The sequence below is a fragment of the Oncorhynchus gorbuscha genome, linkage group LG12 (genome assembly GCF_021184085.1).
Source record: "Oncorhynchus gorbuscha isolate QuinsamMale2020 ecotype Even-year linkage group LG12, OgorEven_v1.0, whole genome shotgun sequence".
NCBI classification, from domain to species: Eukaryota; Metazoa; Chordata; class Actinopteri; order Salmoniformes; family Salmonidae; genus Oncorhynchus; species Oncorhynchus gorbuscha.
Genome location: NC_060184.1, coordinates 47,885,215 through 47,902,680, shown reverse-complemented (window position 1 = coordinate 47,902,680; position 17,466 = coordinate 47,885,215). Strand labels below are relative to the sequence as shown.

The following is a 17,466-nucleotide window of genomic DNA, read 5'->3' as shown; positions in this document are numbered from 1 at the left end:
GTTCCTCTCTCCATCTCTTTTCCTCTCTCCATCGCTTTCCCTCTGTTCCTCTCTCCATCTCTGTTCCTCTCTCCATCTCTTTCCTCTCTCCATCTGTTCCTCTCTCCATCTCTTTTCCTCTCTCCATCTCTTTCTCTATCTCCATCTCTTTTCCTCTTCCTCTCTCCAACTCATTCCCTCTCTCCATCTCTTTTCCTCTTCCTCTCCATCTCTTTTCCTATTTTCATCTCCATTTATTTTCCTCTTTTCCTCTCTCATCTCCATCTCTTTCTCTCTCTCCATCTCTTTTCCTCTCTCCATCTCTTTTCCTCTTTTACTCTCTCCATCTCTTTTCCTCTTCCTCTCTCAATCTCTTTCCTATTGTACTCTCTCCATCTCATTCCCTCTCTCCATCTCTTTTCCTCTCTCCATCTCTTTTCCTCTCTCCATCTCTTTTCCTATTTTCATCTCCATTTATTTTCCTCTTTTCCTCTCTCATCTCCATCTCTTTCTCTCTCTCCATCTCTTTTCCTCTCTCCATCTCTTTTCCTCTTTTACTCTCTCCATCTCTTTTCCTCTTCCTCTCTCAATCTCTTTCCTATTGTACTCTCTCAATCTCATTCCCTCTCTCCATCTCTTTTCCTCTCTCCATCTCTTTTCCTCTCTCCATCTCTTTTCCTATTTTCATCTCCATTTATTTTCCTCTTTTCCTCTCTCATCCACATCTCTTTCCCTCTCTCCATCTCTTTCTCTCTCTCCATCTCTTTTCCTCTTCCTCTCTCCATCTCATTCCCTCTCTCCATCTCTTTTCCTCTTCCTCTCCATCTCTTTTCCTATTTTCATCTCCATTTATTTTCCTCTTTTCCTCTCTCATCTCCATCTCTTTCCCTCTCTCCATCTCTTTCTCTCTCTCCATCTCTTTTCCTCTTCCTCTCGCCATCTCATTCCCTCTCTCCATCTCTTTTCCTCTCTCCATCTCTTTTCCTCTTCCTCTCTCGATCTCTTTCCTACTTTACTCTGTCCATCTCAGTCCCTCTCTCCATCTCTTTTCCTCTCTCCATCTCTTTTCCTCTCTCCATCTCTTTTCTTCTCTCCATCCTTTTCCTCTCTCCATCTATTTTCCTCTCTCCATCCTTTTTCTCTCTCCATCTCTTTTTCTCTCTCCATCTCTTTTTCTCTCTCCCCCTTCCCCCTTCCCCTCACTCTCTCTATTCTGTCTTTCTAGTCTCCATCTCTTTTCCTCTCTCAATCTCTTTCTCTCTCTCTCTCTCCCAGTATCTGTCTCTCTCACTTTCATTTTTCTTCTGCTGCCGTCACTGGCGGTCCCTGGGGAACTCTTGTTACATCCGAGTGGGGAAAGTGCTCCTAGATGCGGGCCAAAGCTGACCACGTCTGGAGAACCACCGGTCACTGTAGTCACAGAGATTTTAGGCCATATTTTCCTGGCCTCGACTACAGGGTTATTGTTACAAAAGAAAATGCATGCTGCTAGATGATTGAAAACGGTGGCTATTGTTGCCATAGTTGTTGTATGGTCTTAGAAATGACATTAGGCTCCTCTGTATCCATTTGGTATGCTGATTAATGTGGAAAAAAATGAAAAAAAAATGTTTTAAAGAAAGAGGATGGAGATGACGTTGGGGTTTGACAAGATTTGCTCCATGTCAAGACACGGATTGCACACTTGGACTGAGAACGCTTGTGTTTTGTTATGTGTATAAGGTATGCCTACACACACATCCCATCATGTGCCAAGAAAGCCCTGACGGGATGTTCCTAACTGCTATGGAATGGTGTATTAAACGTAGCAGTGCTTTACATAAGAATAGATTTACGTAAGTCGTTTCATAATAAGACAAACACAAGAAGAGTTGTTGTATTTGTTCTAAAAGAGGTCACACTTGATTCATGCTGCTGTGTGATAAACACAACCAAACCAACAAGAGGACAGCAATCGCTGTTACTGTGGATATACACTTCTAGTTTAAGAGCTGGATACGCTGAGTTCCCACTAAATCTGCATCACGCACGTACACACGCACACACAGAGACCACAGCGACGACAGTGAGTAAAAGGGGAGTCAAGAACGACCACAAGCACCGCAGAGAAATCACAGAGGCACATCCCCCAGACCCCCAATGCCCTGCTGGGGGTTTGGTGTGTGTTGCATGCTAACTTAACTTACCGACTTCTGCTTCTGCTTAGCTACAGCCCAGATGGAAGAGGAGAGAGAAATAGCGTTAAGAATCAGGCAACATGCATGCTAATGGCTCAAACGACCAGCGGAGGGGGGACACGGACTGCGGCAGTAAGTCACGTAGGATAAACAGAACGGACAGACAACCGATTTTGGACAGAGTGATGCTGAGCAGCCACAGTCAGGAAGTTGTCATGGGTAGCCGGACGGATGGACGGAGAGAGGAGATACAGGTCGAGAAAGAATACCAGCGTACTGCCATGTTTACCTTCTTAAAGAAGGGCATTCGTTTGTCTTTGGCTAGGGTGGGTGACATGACAGTGTTTGGCTGACTGACTTTAGGGGAGCGAAGGTGGACTGGAAGCTCATTGTCCTCGGGGTCTAAGCCTGTGGCGTCTATGTCAACGGCTATGCACACAGACATACAAGGCCACCGTCACACAGAGGCAATACACCGAAAGGCTACAGAGGTAACAATGAACACCTAACACTGAACAGATACACAGGTTATTCCAGCACATATAAAAACTATACAAACCATAAACGCGCCATAGCCAACTATGGTCATACTATGGTTTGACTCTTCAGAAAAAGAGCACTGACAGTAACCAATAGCATATAAGTTAAGCAAACATTTAAGGCCACAGTAAAACAAAAATACCATTCTAACATTTTTACTATGGGCCTACATCCTGTTGATTTAACTACTGATTGGTCAAATTTCCTGATGTGTACTAATGACAGGTCAGCAGTAATGTCAAAATAATGACCTTACTAATAAAACTTACCATCGTCTTCTATTCTACTCAAGCCCCTTAGAGGTTGATGGAGGTTTGATAATACTCAAGTGTTAGAGTAAAGAGTTTGTGTTAGTGAAAAACATGTCGACCACTGTCAAAACCCTGCTCCAAAACCCTGCTTCAATGTCCTGTACTCACCAGAGGAAGGGGGGGTGGATTTCCGCGAGTTAGGAACCACTTCACCTAAACTGGTAGAGGAGTTTGCTCCCGATTTACTGCGAAGATAAATCATTCATATCAGTATATCATTCATATCAGCATATTTGACGTGTTGCTAGTTGATAGTGTGCGATATCTCAAGCAGGGCTTGACATGAACTTTTTTAGCCACTTGTCTTTCGGGACAAATAGGACAGATTTTTGACTTGTCCGAAAGCTGAAGTCATTTGTATGGTCTTTAATACCATGGACCAAACAGTGACTGAAAATTGTGTTCTATGATGCAAGGAACCACGTCACAATATACATTCGTTATTGTCACTGGTATGGAATGGAAGGCTGCTGGTTTCTGGTATGATCCCATGTATTATATCTGCCCCTGAACAGGCAGTTTGTCCCAGGCCTTGAAAATAAGAATATGTTCTTAACTGACTTGCCTGGTTAAATAAAGGTAAAATTAAAAATTTAAAAAATTATATCTCCTGCCGTTGTGGCCTTGAGCAAAATAAAATACTTCACTGAAAGGCTACTGTATAAAACACATGTGGTGTGTTATCTGGAGAACTGCTGGGTGTGCTGACTGTTGAACCAATCCTGCACAAACACACCAGAGTCAGCTTATCGAGGTCATGTTGAGCAGCCAATTTTTGACTATGTGGTGTGTTCATGCAGGACTGGAGCAAAAGCCTAAAGTAGCTCTCCTGGACTCTCCAGGAGGATGGTTGGCCACCCTGAAACATAACAATTATCAACCAAATACCTCTGATAGATACCTCTTTTAGAAAATAATTCCTTCACTCACTCACCCAAGGATCAGATGGCTAAGGTCGGTGAGGTAGCGAACTAAGATGTTTTTCTATTTGTAACATATAACATATTCAGTGTTCAGTCCAGGGAGATATTGACATCACAGGAGTTAGGCTACTTGTCAATCAGGCTGTTCTTTAAAAAAAAGACTTTGTCAGAATTACATGGCTGGTATTGAATAGAAGCGAATCCTAGACAATGTTGAGCGTTTGAGAGACTGTTTTACAACTGGGGTATGTATGCAGCATTGGTTTCATCAACTGCACACCTACAAAGTATGTGGGCACTTGCGCATCGAACATCTCATTCCAAAATTATGGGAATTAATATGGAGTTGGTCCCCCTTTGCTGCTATAACAGCCTCCACTCTTCTGGGCAGGCTTTCCACGGATGTTGGAACATTGCTGCGGGGGCTTGCTTCCGTTCAGCCACAGGAGCATTAGTGAGGTCGGGCACTGATGTTGGGGGATTAGGCCTGGTGTTCCAATTAATCCCGATGGGGTTGAGGTCAGGGCTCTGTGCAGGCCAGTCTAGTTCTTCCACATCGATCTCGACGAACCATTTCTGTATGGACCTCACTTTGTGCACGGGGCATTGTCATGCTGAAACAGGAAAGGGCCCTCCCCAAACTGTTGCCACAAAGTAGGAAGCACAGAATCATTTAAAATATAATTGTATGCTTTAGCATTAAGATTTCCCTTCACTGGAACTAAGGGGCCTAGCCTGAACCATGAAAAACAGCCCAGACCATTATTTATCATCCACCAAACTTTACAGTTGGCACTATGCATTGCGACAGGTAGCGTTCTCCTGACATCCACCAAACCCAGATTCGTCCACTGGACTGCCAGATGGTGAAGCGTGGTTCATCACTCCAGAGAACGTGTTTCCAATGGCGGAAAGTTTTACACCACTCCAACCGACGCTTGGCATTGAGCATGTCGATTTTAGGCTTGTGTGCGAATGCTCGGCCATGGAAACCCATTTCATGAAGCTTCCGACGAACAGTTATTGTGCTGACGTTGCTTCCAGAGGCAGTTTGGAGCTTGGAAGTGAGTGTTGCAACCAAGAAGAGACAATTTTTAGGCACTACGCACATCAGCCTCAGCGGTCCCATTCTGTGAACTTGCGTGGCCTACCACTTCGCGACTGATCCATTGTTGCTCCTAGATGTTTCCACTTCACAATGTCAGCACTTACAGTTGACCGGGGCAGCTCTAGCAGGGCATAAATTTGACTAACTGACTTGTTGGAAAGGTGGCATCCTATGACGGTGCCACGCTAAAAGTCACTGAGCTCTTCAGTACGGGCCATTCTACTGCCAATGTTTGTCTATGGAGATTGCATGGCTTTGTGCTGATTGTATACACCTGTCAGCAACGGGTGTGGCTGAAATAGCCAAATCCACTCATTTGAAGAGGCGTCCATATACTTTTGGCCATGTAGTGTCTATCAACTGCGTGTTGGCCATTTGCGGTTATAGCCTAGACGAGTGTCGGTGGAAATGTATTTTAAGACATTGGACACGACAATGACATTAATACGTTCCAGTAGCGAAATCGTTAGTCTGTTATTTTACCTGCTGCGCAATGTCTCCTTCTCATTTGGCAACGGCCCACTGGTAAACAGGTGATGCACACACCATGACTTTTCCAGGACTTCAGTGCTGACCAAAAATTTGCTATAACTGTGCAAATAACTCTCTAACTAACAATGAATATCAATAAATGTGCAAATGCAGCTAGGCTCACTTTTATCTCAAAAAACGGCATCTGGCGACTGCATGATTGAAATACCACTCGGGCCTGTCAGAGCAGGCCTACAATAATTATACCCCAACGCGCTCTGCAGAGGTTGGGAGGTAAGTGTGTAATTTACCTCCCAATCTCTGATACAATTCTCATAGAAGTAGCTTAATTGTTTGATATTGTGATTTTTGCATGATTCTTCTGCACTTGTTCATGCGGACAATTGAATCGGTAACCTGCTTGTCAGGCAATTACTTTTACTTGACCCGAGCAAGCGGACAGGCGTTAATGTCGAGTCCTGTCAAGTGTTGGCTCCATGGCAGCATCATGATTGGGTGAGGTGCATGTTCGTTTCCGTGATGATTTTAATGAGTGAGGGGGCTGGTAGCTACCTGGAGTGGAACTTGCCCTGTTTGGCTCTCTGCTCGTGTTGTACCCGAGTGTTCTCGATCTTCACAGGACTGGGGATGAAACCGATTTCACAGCCTTCCTTCACCAGACGACCTATCCACCAGTCATTATTAAATTTCTACAACAGTGGGACAGATGTAAGACAGATCAGCCTTCTCCTTTTGCTCATCATCACCAACATCATTGTTATCCTAATCATTGGTATTGTCGTCATGGTTATCGTCATCATAGTTGTCATCATCATCATCATCACCATCTTTATCATAATCATATTTAACCTCACCCTCCTCCTCCTCATCGTCATCATTGTTATCGCCATCATCATAATCATCATCATCATCCTTCTCCACCACATCATCATGTGATATTACTGTGACCCCTGACCTCTTTGACGTGGAGGAAGTCTTTAGCCTCAAAGGAGATGGCCATGCCCGGCACGGGGACGCCATCATCATTGGTGGCGCAGTAGTTGACATTTGTGCGGACAGCAAATGCAACTGGTTTAGTCTGCCAAAGGAAGAAAGGGAGGGGTTAAAAGTTTTTGTTCTACAAGACATGATACTTATGGGTGTGAATCTTTAAACATTCAAACGATTCAAGTAAATTGGGATTCTTAACTTGATGAAAAATCCCTAACTGAAAAATGATGTTAGTGGGTCAATTTGTGGGTAATAGTGGGTCGAGTTCCTCAGCAACTAAGAGCATTGAAGTGCGAGGCTACACTTCTCTGCTGTTTGGGGCCCTGGCTACCAAGCTGAAGCGAACCTGTGCACATGCGCACATTATATTCTTCAATAATTAAGGGGTACATATCATTAATTTATAAGTCACTAAATGGATGTAACAACTACAGATTGAGTTATTTCAGAATGTGTCTTGACTCCAACAACAAATACAAGCATTGCTCTCTCTCTCTCTCTCTCTCTCTCTCTCTCTCTCTCTCTCTCTCTCTCTCTCTCTCTCTCTCTCTCTCTCTCTCTCTCTCTCTCTCTCTCTCTCTCTCTCTCTCTCTCTCTCTCTCTCTCTCTCTCTCTCTCTCTCTCTCTCTCTCTCTCTCTCTCTCTCTCTCTCTCTCTCTCTCTCTCTCTCTCTCTCTCTCTCTCTCTCTCTCTCTCTCTCTCTCTCTCTCTCTCTCTCTCTCTCTCTCTCTCTCTCTCTCTCTCTCTCTCTCTCTCTCTCTCTCTCTCTCTCTCTCTCTCTCTCTCTCTCTCTCTCTCTCTCTCTCTCTCTCTCTCTCTCTCTCTCTCTCTCTCTCTCTCTCTCTCTCTCTCTCTCTCTCTCTCTCTCTCTCTCTCTCTCTCTCTCTCTCTCTCTCTCTCTCTCTCTCTCTCTACGGTACATTGAATATTGAGCGATGACTTGGCCACAAGTGACTGTGTGAGAAAGAAGTGTTGCATCTCGCTCATCTCAATATCCTAGCCTACTAATTGAAGTTGCGAGACATTGCAAGCAAAGAAATGACAAGATACAGCATTCAGATACAGATAGGCATAGTGCACAGGTTCAGACTGCCTGTCTGTGGGCCGACCGGCCTATACTGTGCTCCTCCCCTCGCTCTCCGTCCCTCGCTAGCTTGCTATGAAAGTTGCAAGTGTTTGCATTCTCAGAAGTACGACAACTAATCAGTCTCCTCGGTTCCAAAAACGACTGAATCTTAGGAGTCGATTCCTGGCGGAATCCAATCTTAACGTTTAGAAATGGGAGTCGACACCAGAAGTCAATGTGCAAGGAGTTGAGGAATCAATTATAGAAAAGACGGGTGATCCTAAACTTGTGAATACCAGTGCTGGACAAAAAAAGTTATACTGAGATAGACACTAGAAATGAGAGGACTGTACACATCATTTTGCTGCTCTGCAGTGCTTTAGTACACAACATTCCCACTTCACATAAGTCTTCAGCAGGAGACAAAGCTGAACTCCACGGAATCGGGAGACAGCAGCGTTCGTTCCCTGAATGTAATTATACGTGATGGTTTTTTTATAGCTGAGAAGAGAGTTGTGCTATTCGCGGGGCTATTTCCTCCCCCATTGTGTGAGGTGTAAAAATAACTGCAGTCAGAGACGCTGCCTGGCAGGCAGGTTGTGACTCACGCACACTCACTTCTTTCTTTATCAATGACCATGCTGATGTGCTGGATTTGCGTTCCAAATGACACCCTATTCCCTATGTAGTGCGCTACTTTTGACGAGAGTCTGGTCAAATGTAGTGCACTAGATAGGGAATAGAGTGCCATTTGGGATGTATAGATTAATATAATATAATATAATATATGCCATTTAGCAGGAATACAGTCATGTGTGCATACATTCTACGTATGGGTGGTCCCGGGGATCGAACCCACTACCCTGGCGTTACAAGCGCCATGCTCTACCAACTGAGCTACAGAAGGCACCTTCCTCTACCACCCTGCTATAGGCTACACAGCCTGGATGACAATCAACTGGAGGAAAGCAACACAACATGACTTAGTGGCATAACCCACATACTGTATGAGCAAAAAGATCAACTAGGGTTGGAGCCTTGGAGCGATTGGACAGTTTCATAACTAAGCTTCGTTTTTGTCTTGTGTTTCCTTCTGACTAACAATGAGCCAACAGTACTTGTGCGAATGATCGGTAAAAATAATCGGTACAATGGCTGGATCAATGTGTCCCAACATGAAATCATTCATGACAGCCGTTCATCCAGGGTGTGTCCCAAATCACACCCTATTCCCGTTTTTAGTGCACTTCTTTTGATCAGGGCTCATAGGGCCAAACGTATAGGGAATAGGGTCGAGATTTGGGATGCAATGCCAGTCCATCTGAATAAAACAAACGGAATAAAATGTTTTCCCTCCTAGGGCCTGACACAACTGCTTTAAGACAGAGAGATCGATCCGATGCAAGAGAATGCAACGAGGTCAAACCCCCTCCCCAACTGTCTAAGAGACAGGAGGGAGCAACATGTCGTGCAAATCTACCACCACCGTAATAAGGCATGACACTTTCTGGACAAATGAATTTAGAACATAAAGACCTTTTTACAAAATAGGTCACTGACAACAGAAAAGAGACGGAGGAACAAATCGTAACCTGACCGTGGCCTTAAAGAATATCCTTTTTTATAACTTGTTTCGAGAATGACATAAAATGTTATGGGACATTATCGTAATCTGTGCTGAGTCTGGCCGTGGCAACGGGTAGTGGCAGTTGGTAACATGGACATGGCTCTATCCGGATGACAATTCCTCTGCCTGTGAAAGCATGACAAGCCCCTCGGCCACTGGCGGTCGACGGAGAGCCAAGCCAAATGCACAATGATTACAACCCACATTCATCTCCACTGGCCCTTTTGCTAAATGTTTACCTGCAGATGAAAGAGAGAGGGAAGGGGAGCTGGAGTGGGAAATGGATGGCTTAGCCTACCACTAGTAAAAAAAAAATCATATCAAAGAGTCATACAGCATAAACCCAATGTGAAACCTTGAAAAATGCTATGCAAACACCAAAGGAATGATAAAGCTAAATCTGACTGGCCATTGTGCAGTTTGGGAGAATTCCAGAAGGGCTGGTCAATCTTTAGCAGAGTGCAACTGACTAAATTGTGTTTTTTTTGCATAGAATGATCATTCGTTTGCTAATTATCGGGGCCTGAGTGGTGTGTACAGATGTTGGATCATAATTTGAGCCAGTTTGCTACAGCAGGAAAATAATCCTGCAGCAACAGGAAATGTGAATTATTATGTGGATTATAATTAATGGACATTTTTGTGAGGGTGGATACATTTTTCGTAAGGGAAAGGGGAGAGTCTGAAATTACAAAGTGGAAATTACAAACTTCAGAAGCCGTTTTAAACCTCAAATACACGACACATTTGAAATAGTTCTCCTGCAACAGGGCGATCCAATTAAGATCCTACATCTGTAATGCCCAGACTCATTTCTGGTCCCAGTCCTTCCCTGTGTTGAAGAAGCCATACAAATGGCCCTGGAAAGCACTTAAGCCTGTATTAAAACCCAGAGATTTTGCAACAACTGTTAGGTAATAATCCTCACTCGGAGGAGGGAGTGTAATTCTTCCCAGTCACCTTCAGCCGCCGGCCTAGCTTATGGGACCCTCGGGCCGTCACCAGGGTTTGGTAAAATTCGGGGCTCAGGGGGGGGGGGGGGGTGGGTTGTGGGTCCCAGAAAGTAAGTGCCTTATCTAAAGTCATTTCCTGCAATTCTACATCATTTTACATGTCTGGAGACATTACGAGGATATTTACTTCTACCACACAAATGATCCAGATGACAAGATGACGTTTATAAAATGAAAGACCCATGTCTTAAATGCAACCAATAGCATAGGCCAATGGAAACAGTGGACACACAGCTTTTAGGCCTACAATAGGAAGAGATTTTCGTCCACCAACTTTACAGTGGCACTCACTTATTCAAACAGGTTTTTCCCGCCTTTGCTTTTTGAAATATTGCGAAATACCTTCGAGCTGCTGCCTGCTGTTCATTGACAGCCACACCTCAACAATCAGCTGTTTTATATGTTGTTGCCCAATTGCGTGATTCCCGACTGTGGACTAGGCCTATGTTCTCATAATGTGACAAAACACAAACCACAGCAATTTGTCATAATAAGCTAGTGATCCTCTGTGGCTAAATTCTGCTGCTGTAGCATTTTCAATGATTTCATTTATTTTCATAGAGAAAGGAGTAATTACGTAAATTGGCAAATGTACTTCAATTTATCCGCATATCTTTAATATTCATTCCATCGATTGTGGCCAGTAAACCCCATATGAGGTTGTGTAGGTAATTCAATTCAATTCAAAGCAGGGCATTGAAGCTGTCCCAATTAAAACGGTGCTCGAATTTTCAGTTGACCGCACATGGCAATTGCTTCAAAAACAATTTTTTAGGTATCCTGCCGGAGCACCATTTTTTATTATTATTACTAAGCCATCATTTCTGAATGAAAGTTGATACCGAAGCCTATTGTATGAAATTGGTTTAGTATATACTGACAATGCATCATCCAAATTGGATGATTGCCTGTGCCGACACATGGTGTAAGTGGCTAAAGGAAAAGGTTCTCTTTTGTTCATCCTAAAACACCAAATTAGGCCTACCTTATGATACATTAGGCCTACCTTATCATACATTAGTCCTACCTTATCATACATTAGGCCTACCTTATCATACATTAGGCCTACCTTATCAGAAATTAGGCCTACCTTAAATGATGTAAGTGAGGGTGACTAACCAGCCGAACCAATAGAATTATAGAGCAGCCACAAAAAAAATCACAATCATGCTAAATTGTCATAATAAATGACATGGTGTTTATGGTATAACAGTACCCAGACATTATCATGCTATTGTATTCGGTTTGTTACATTAGAAAACGCATTCGTCATTAAGTGATCTTGCGAGACATAGCACCCTTATGAGAAGTGGCAGAGCATTGCTCACCGGCAGCACCTTACCGGCGATTGTGCCTGTGTGGGCTGGAGAACTGAGACCACCTTACTCCTGCTCCACCGCTTCTCTCTCTCTCTAGCTATTCAGGGATCAATGACCTGGTCTGTGACGTCAGTAGCCCATGCTAGCCCAATCATATGATGCAAAACTTGTTCTGCCAGCTGTATTTCTGCCTGCTTGAGCAGCAATGGCTCAGATACACATGAAAACGCGAAATGACCCCGGAAATCGATAGAATATCGCTCAGAGATGCACAAAAACGATATAGCATTCAAAATGTGTGAATCTTTCTTTTAATGCTATTTCAGGGACCTGTGTGCATCTGTGTATCTCCTCTCCTGACCTCGTATTGCACCTGTGTACACTGTGTACACTATCACCCCGCTGTTCCTCTCCTGTCATCCCCCTGTTCCTCTCCTGTCCATCCCTGTGTTCCTCTCCTGTCCATCCCTGTGTTCCTCTCCTGTCCATCCCTCTCTTCCTCTCCTCTCCTGTCATCCCCTGTTCCTCTCCTCTCCTGTCATCTCCCTGCTCCTCTCCTCTCCTGCCATCCCCCTGTTCCTCTCCTGTCCATCCCCCTGTTCCTCTCCTCTCCTGTCATCCCCCTGTTCCTCTCCTGTCATCCCACTGTTCCTCTCCTGTCATCCCCCTGTTCCTCATCTCCTCTCTTGTCCACCCCACTGTTCCTCTCCTGTCCTTCCTCCTGTCCTTCCCCCTGTTCTTCTCCTGTCATCCCCCTGGTCCTCTCCTGTCATCCTCCAGTTCCTCTCCTGTCATCCCCCTGGTCCTCTCCTCTCCTGTCTATCCCCCTGTTACTCTCCTGTCATCCCCCTGTTTCTCTCCTGTCATCCCCTGTTCCTCTCCTGTCCATCGCCCTGTTCCTCTCCTGTCCATCCCCTGTTCCTCTCCTCTCCTGTCATCCCCCTGTTCCTCTCCTGTCCATCGCCCTGTTCCTCTCCTGTCCATCTCCCTGTTCCTCTCCTGTCCATCGCCCTGTTCCTCTCCTGTCCATCCCCCTGTTCCTCTCCTCTCCTGTCATCCCACTGTTCCTCTCCTGTCCATCCCCCTGTTCCTCTCCTCTCCTGTCATCTCCCTGCTCCTCTCCTCTCCTGTCATCCCCCTGTTCCTCTCCTGTCATCCCCCTGTTCCTCTCCTATCCTGTCATCCCCCTGTTCCTCTCCTCTCCTGTCATCCCCCTGTTCCTCTCCTGTCCATCGCCCTGTTCCTCTCCTGTCCATCTCCCTGTTCCTCTCCTGTCCATCGCCCTGTTCCTCTCCTGTCCATCCCCCTGTTCCTCTCCTCTCCTGTCATCCCCTGTTCCTCTCCTGTCCATCCCCCTGTTCCTCTCCTCTCCTGTCATCTCCCTGCTCCTCTCCTCTCCTGTCATCTCCCTGCTCCTCTCCTCTCCTGTCATCCCCCTGTTCCTCTCCTGTCATCCCCCTGTTCCTCTCCTGTCATCCCACTGTTCCTCTCCTGTCATCCCCCTGTTCCTCATCTCCTCTCTTGTCCACCCCGCTGTTCCTCTCCTGTCATCCCCCTGTTCCTCTCCTGTCATCCCCCTGTTCCTCTCCTGTCCATCGCCCTGTTCCTCTCCTGTCCATCCCCCTGTTCCTCTCCTCTCCTGTCATCCCCCTGTTCCTCTCCTGTCCATCGCCCTGTTCCTCTCCTGTCCATCTCCCTGTTCCTCTCCTGTTCATCGCCCTGTTCCTCTCCTGTCCATCCCCCTGTACCTCTCCTCTCCTGTCATCCCCCTGTTCCTCTCCTGTCCATCCCCCTGTTCCTCTTCTCTCCTGTCATCCCCCTGTTCCTCTTCTCTCCTGTCATCCCCCTGTTCCTCTCCTGTCATCCCCCTGTTCCTCTCCTGTCATCCCCCTGTTCCTCTCCTGTCCATCGCCCTGTTCCTCTCCTGTCATCCCCCTGTTCCTCATCTCCTCTCCTGTCCATCCCCCTGTTCCTCTCCTGTCATCCCCCTGGTCCTCTCCTGTCCATCCCCAGTTTCCTCTCCTGTCCATCCACCAGTTCCTCTCCTGTCATCCTCCTGTTCCTCTCCTGTCATCCCCCTGTTCCTCTCCTCTCCTGTCATCTCCCTGCTCCTCTCCTCTCCTGTCATCCCCCTGTTCCTCTCCTGTCATCCTACTGTTCCTCTCCTGTCCATCCCCCTGTTCCTCTTCTCTCCTGTCATCCCCCTGTTCCTCTCCTGTCCATCCCACTGTTCCTCTCCTGTCATCCCCCTGTTCCTCTCCTGTCCATCGCCCTGTTCCTCTCCTGTCATCCCCCTGTTCCTCATCTCCTCTCCTGTCCATCCCCTGTTCCTCTCCTGTCATCCGCCTGATCCTCTCCTGTCCATCCCCCGTTTCCTCTCCTGTCCATCCACCTGTTCCTCTCCTGTCATCCTCCTGTTCCTCTCCTGTCATCCCCCTGTTCCTCTCCTGTCCATCCCCCTGTTCCTCTCATGTCCTGTCATTGCCTGTTCCTCTCCTCTCATCTCCCTGCTCCTCTCCTCTCCTCTCCTGTCATCCCCCTGTTCCTCTCCTGTCATCCTACTGTTCCTCTCCTGTCCATCCCCCTGTTCCTCTTCTCTCCTGTCATCCCCCTGTTCCTCTCCTGTCCATCCCACTGTTCCTCTCCTGTCATCCCCCTGGTCCTCTCCTGTCATCCCCTGTTCCTCTCCTGTCCATCGCCCTGTTCCTCTCCTGTCATCCCCCTGTTCCTCATCTCCTCTCCTGTCCATCCCCCTGTTCCTCTCCTGTCATCCCCCTGGTCCTCTCCTGTCCATCCCCCGTTTCCTCTCCTGTCATCCTCATGTTCCTCTCCTGTCATCCTCCTGTTCCTCTCCTCTCATCCCCCTGGTCCTCTCCTGTCCATCGCCCTGTTCCTCTCCTGTCATCCCCCTGTTCCTCTCCTGTCATCCCCCTGTTCCTCTCCTCATCTCCTCTCCTGTCCATCCCACGGTACCTCTCCTGTCCATCCCCCTGTTCCTCTCCTGTCCATCCCCTGTTCCTCTCCTCATCTCTCCCCTCCCATCCATCCCCCTGTTGCTCTCCTCTCCTCTTCTCCTGTCCATCCTCATCGCTCCTCTCCTCATCGCTCCTCTCCTGTCCATCCCCCTGTTCCTCTCCTCATCGCTCCTCTCCTGTCCATCCCCTGTTTCTCTCCTCATCGCTCCTCTCCTGTCCATCCCCCTGTTCCTCTCCTGTCCATCTGCTCATCTCCTCTCCTGTCCATCCCCCAGTTCCTCTCCTGTCCATCCCCCTGTTCCTCTCCTCATCTCCTCTCATATCTATCCCTCTGTTGCTCTCCTCTCCTCAACGCTCCTCCCCTTTCCATCACCCTGTTCCTCTCCTGTCCATCCCCCTGTTCCTCTCCTGTCCATCCCCCTGTTCCTCTCCTCATCTCTCCCCTCCCTCCCATCCCCCTGTTGCGCTCCTCTCCTCATATCCCTGTCCATCCCCCTGTTCCTCACCGCAACACAGAAAGGCGTTCATTAGGCATGCAGTATTGACCGCAGCCAGAGAGAGGGTGGTAGAAAGCGAGGGGGAGAGAAAGAAGGCTGGTGAGAGTGAGTGAGGGGAGAGGGAGAGAGACAGGGATGAAGAGGGAGAGAATAGGATAGAGGGAGGAAAGGCCGGTGAGAGAATGAGGGGTTGGAGAAGAGCGAGTGAGGGCATAGGGAAAGATAAAGAAGGGAGGAAGAGAATGGAATAAAGAGTGGACTGATGGAAAAGACAAAACGAGATAGCAGGTTGAAGAGGAGCCAGATCTTTAACTGGGAACCCTGGTAGGTTGCGCTGTGGTTGACGGCCAATTAACACCACAGAGACCTCTCTCTTTCTCTCTCTCTCGCTCTCTCTCTCTCTTCCTTGTCTTTCTCTCTCTCTCTTTGTCAACATGACTCTATTTTATGCATATTTCATTGGCTAATAACCTGGAGCCTTCTCTGTGTTATTAGACACCTGTCCTGTGTGTTGCTGTGCCTGCCTTGTAACTTGTAATCTGGCACCGTCATTGCATAAGCACGCAACGGTGGATCTCGCACCATAAATAAAGATTCTCGTATCATTTCACCTTGAGCAAACGTTTCAAATTGTTCTGAAGTCAATTGTAAATCCTTACTGCCCGCAGAGCGGGCACCATTTGCTAGCTGTGAAGTAGGAGCCCGTAAAATGTGCCGAGGTAAGGTCCCTTTAACCTTCATCAATCCAGCATTATTTTTCTTCATAAACGAGCAGAGCCATATGGCCATTTCACCACTGCCTATGCATAATGCAATAGATAATGAGGACAGTTCTCAGAAGTCCAGACAACTGAATATTTTACATTCACATTGTACGTAATTGGGTGACATTGATTGATTGTTGGGGGTATTTTTACAGAGGAAACGAGAGGTCCGCCTTGGTTTGAATCTGGGGTTATGTCTGAAACTGAGCCCCATTCCCTATAGTGCACTACTTTTAACCAGAGCCCTCTTTCTTTAACAATATCATTTTCTCTCTCCCTCTGTCACTCTCTCTGTCACTCTATATATGTTGCTCTCTCTCTCTCTCTGTCACTCTATATATGTTGCTCTCTCTCCCTCTGTCACTCTATATATGTTGCTCCCTCTGTCACTCTCTCTGTCACTCTATATATGTTGCTCTCTCTCTCTGTCACTCTATATATGTTGCTCCCTCTGTCACTCTCTCTGTCACTCTATATATGTTGCTCTCTCCCTCTGTCACTCTATATATGTTGCTGTCTCTCCCTCTTTCACTCTATATATGTTGCTCTCTCTCCCTCTGTCACTCTATATATGTTGCTCCCACTGTCACTCTCTCTGTCACTCTATATATGTTGCTCCCTCTCCCTCTGTCACTCTCTCTTTCACTCTATATATGTTGCTCCCTCTCCCTCTGTCACTCTCTCTCACTCTATATATGTTGCTCTCTCTCCCTCTGTCACTCTCTCTTTCACTCTATATCTGTTGCTCTCTCTCCCTCTGTCACTCTCCCTCTGTATTTTTCTCCGTTTTGCTGGCTCCAGTGTATCACTGACTCCTTGGTGTTGCTCTGAGGTGATGGAGGGGAGGAGGGCAGGCTGTCAGAGTGTGTTTTGGGAACAGCCTGTAGAACTGATTAGAGCTGTGCAGTCAGACAGAGGGGCTTAAATGCATGTGAGGGGGTACTGATGAGAGAGAGAGAGGGAGAGAGGGAGAGAGGGAGAGAGAGCGTTTGTAGTACCTTGGCCTTGTCGAGCTGTGTCTGAGCCTGCCGCTCTGCCTCTCGTCGCACTGCCTCCTTATCCTCCTCCAGGGAAACATCGGAGTCTGATGGACGGCTGGTGTAGGAGTCCGCCGAACCCTGCAGAGTAGAGGGAAACACACATTAAGGAAAGATACATGACAGATTAATGCATCCGACCTCAATAACACACAACAAGAGACTAACTCTTCAGCCCTCAACATCAAACAACAGACTTACTATTCAGCCTTCTACATCAAACAACAGACTTACTCTTCAGATTTTAACATCAAACAACAGACTTACTCTTCAGCCCTCTACATCAAACAACAGACTTACTCTTCAGCTCTCTACATCAAACAACAGACTTACTCTTCAGCCCTCTACATCAAACAACAGACTTACCCTTCAGTACTCTACATCAAACAACAGACTTACTCTTCAGCCCTCTACATCAAACAACAGACTTACTCTTCAGATCTTAACATCAAACTTACCCTTCAGCCCTCTACATCAAACAACAGACTTACTCTTCAGCCCTCTACATCAAACAACAGACTTACTCTTCAGCCCTCAACATCAAATAACAGTCTTGCCCTTCAGCCCTCTACATCAAACAACAGACTTACCCTTCAGCCCTCTACATCAAACAACAGACTTACTCTTCAGATCTTAACATCAAACAAC

The 17,466-nt window shown here is 46.7% G+C and overlaps 1 protein-coding gene across 9 annotated transcripts in view; it reads right to left on the bottom strand.

The window, feature by feature from the left end:
* Positions 1–17,466, bottom strand: part of LOC123991086 (voltage-dependent L-type calcium channel subunit beta-2-like) — a 131,269-nt gene that overhangs the window by 21,064 nt on the left and 92,739 nt on the right. For 6 of the 9 annotated variants that reach the window (XM_046292275.1, XM_046292276.1, XM_046292280.1 and 3 more), the window contains 5 exons: positions 16,780–16,899; positions 6,486–6,608; positions 6,083–6,219; positions 3,116–3,192; positions 2,446–2,585 (listed from right to left, as the gene is read on the bottom strand). In XM_046292275.1, coding sequence (XP_046148231.1) covers positions 2,446–2,585; positions 3,116–3,192; positions 6,083–6,219; positions 6,486–6,608; positions 16,780–16,899 — 597 coding nt within the window. Of the gene's footprint in view, positions 1–2,165; positions 2,186–2,445; positions 2,586–3,115; positions 3,193–6,082; positions 6,220–6,384; positions 6,438–6,485; positions 6,609–16,779; positions 16,900–17,466 lie in introns of those variants that run through there. The other 3 variants (XM_046292279.1, XM_046292278.1, XM_046292283.1) reach the window with 2 other exon arrangements.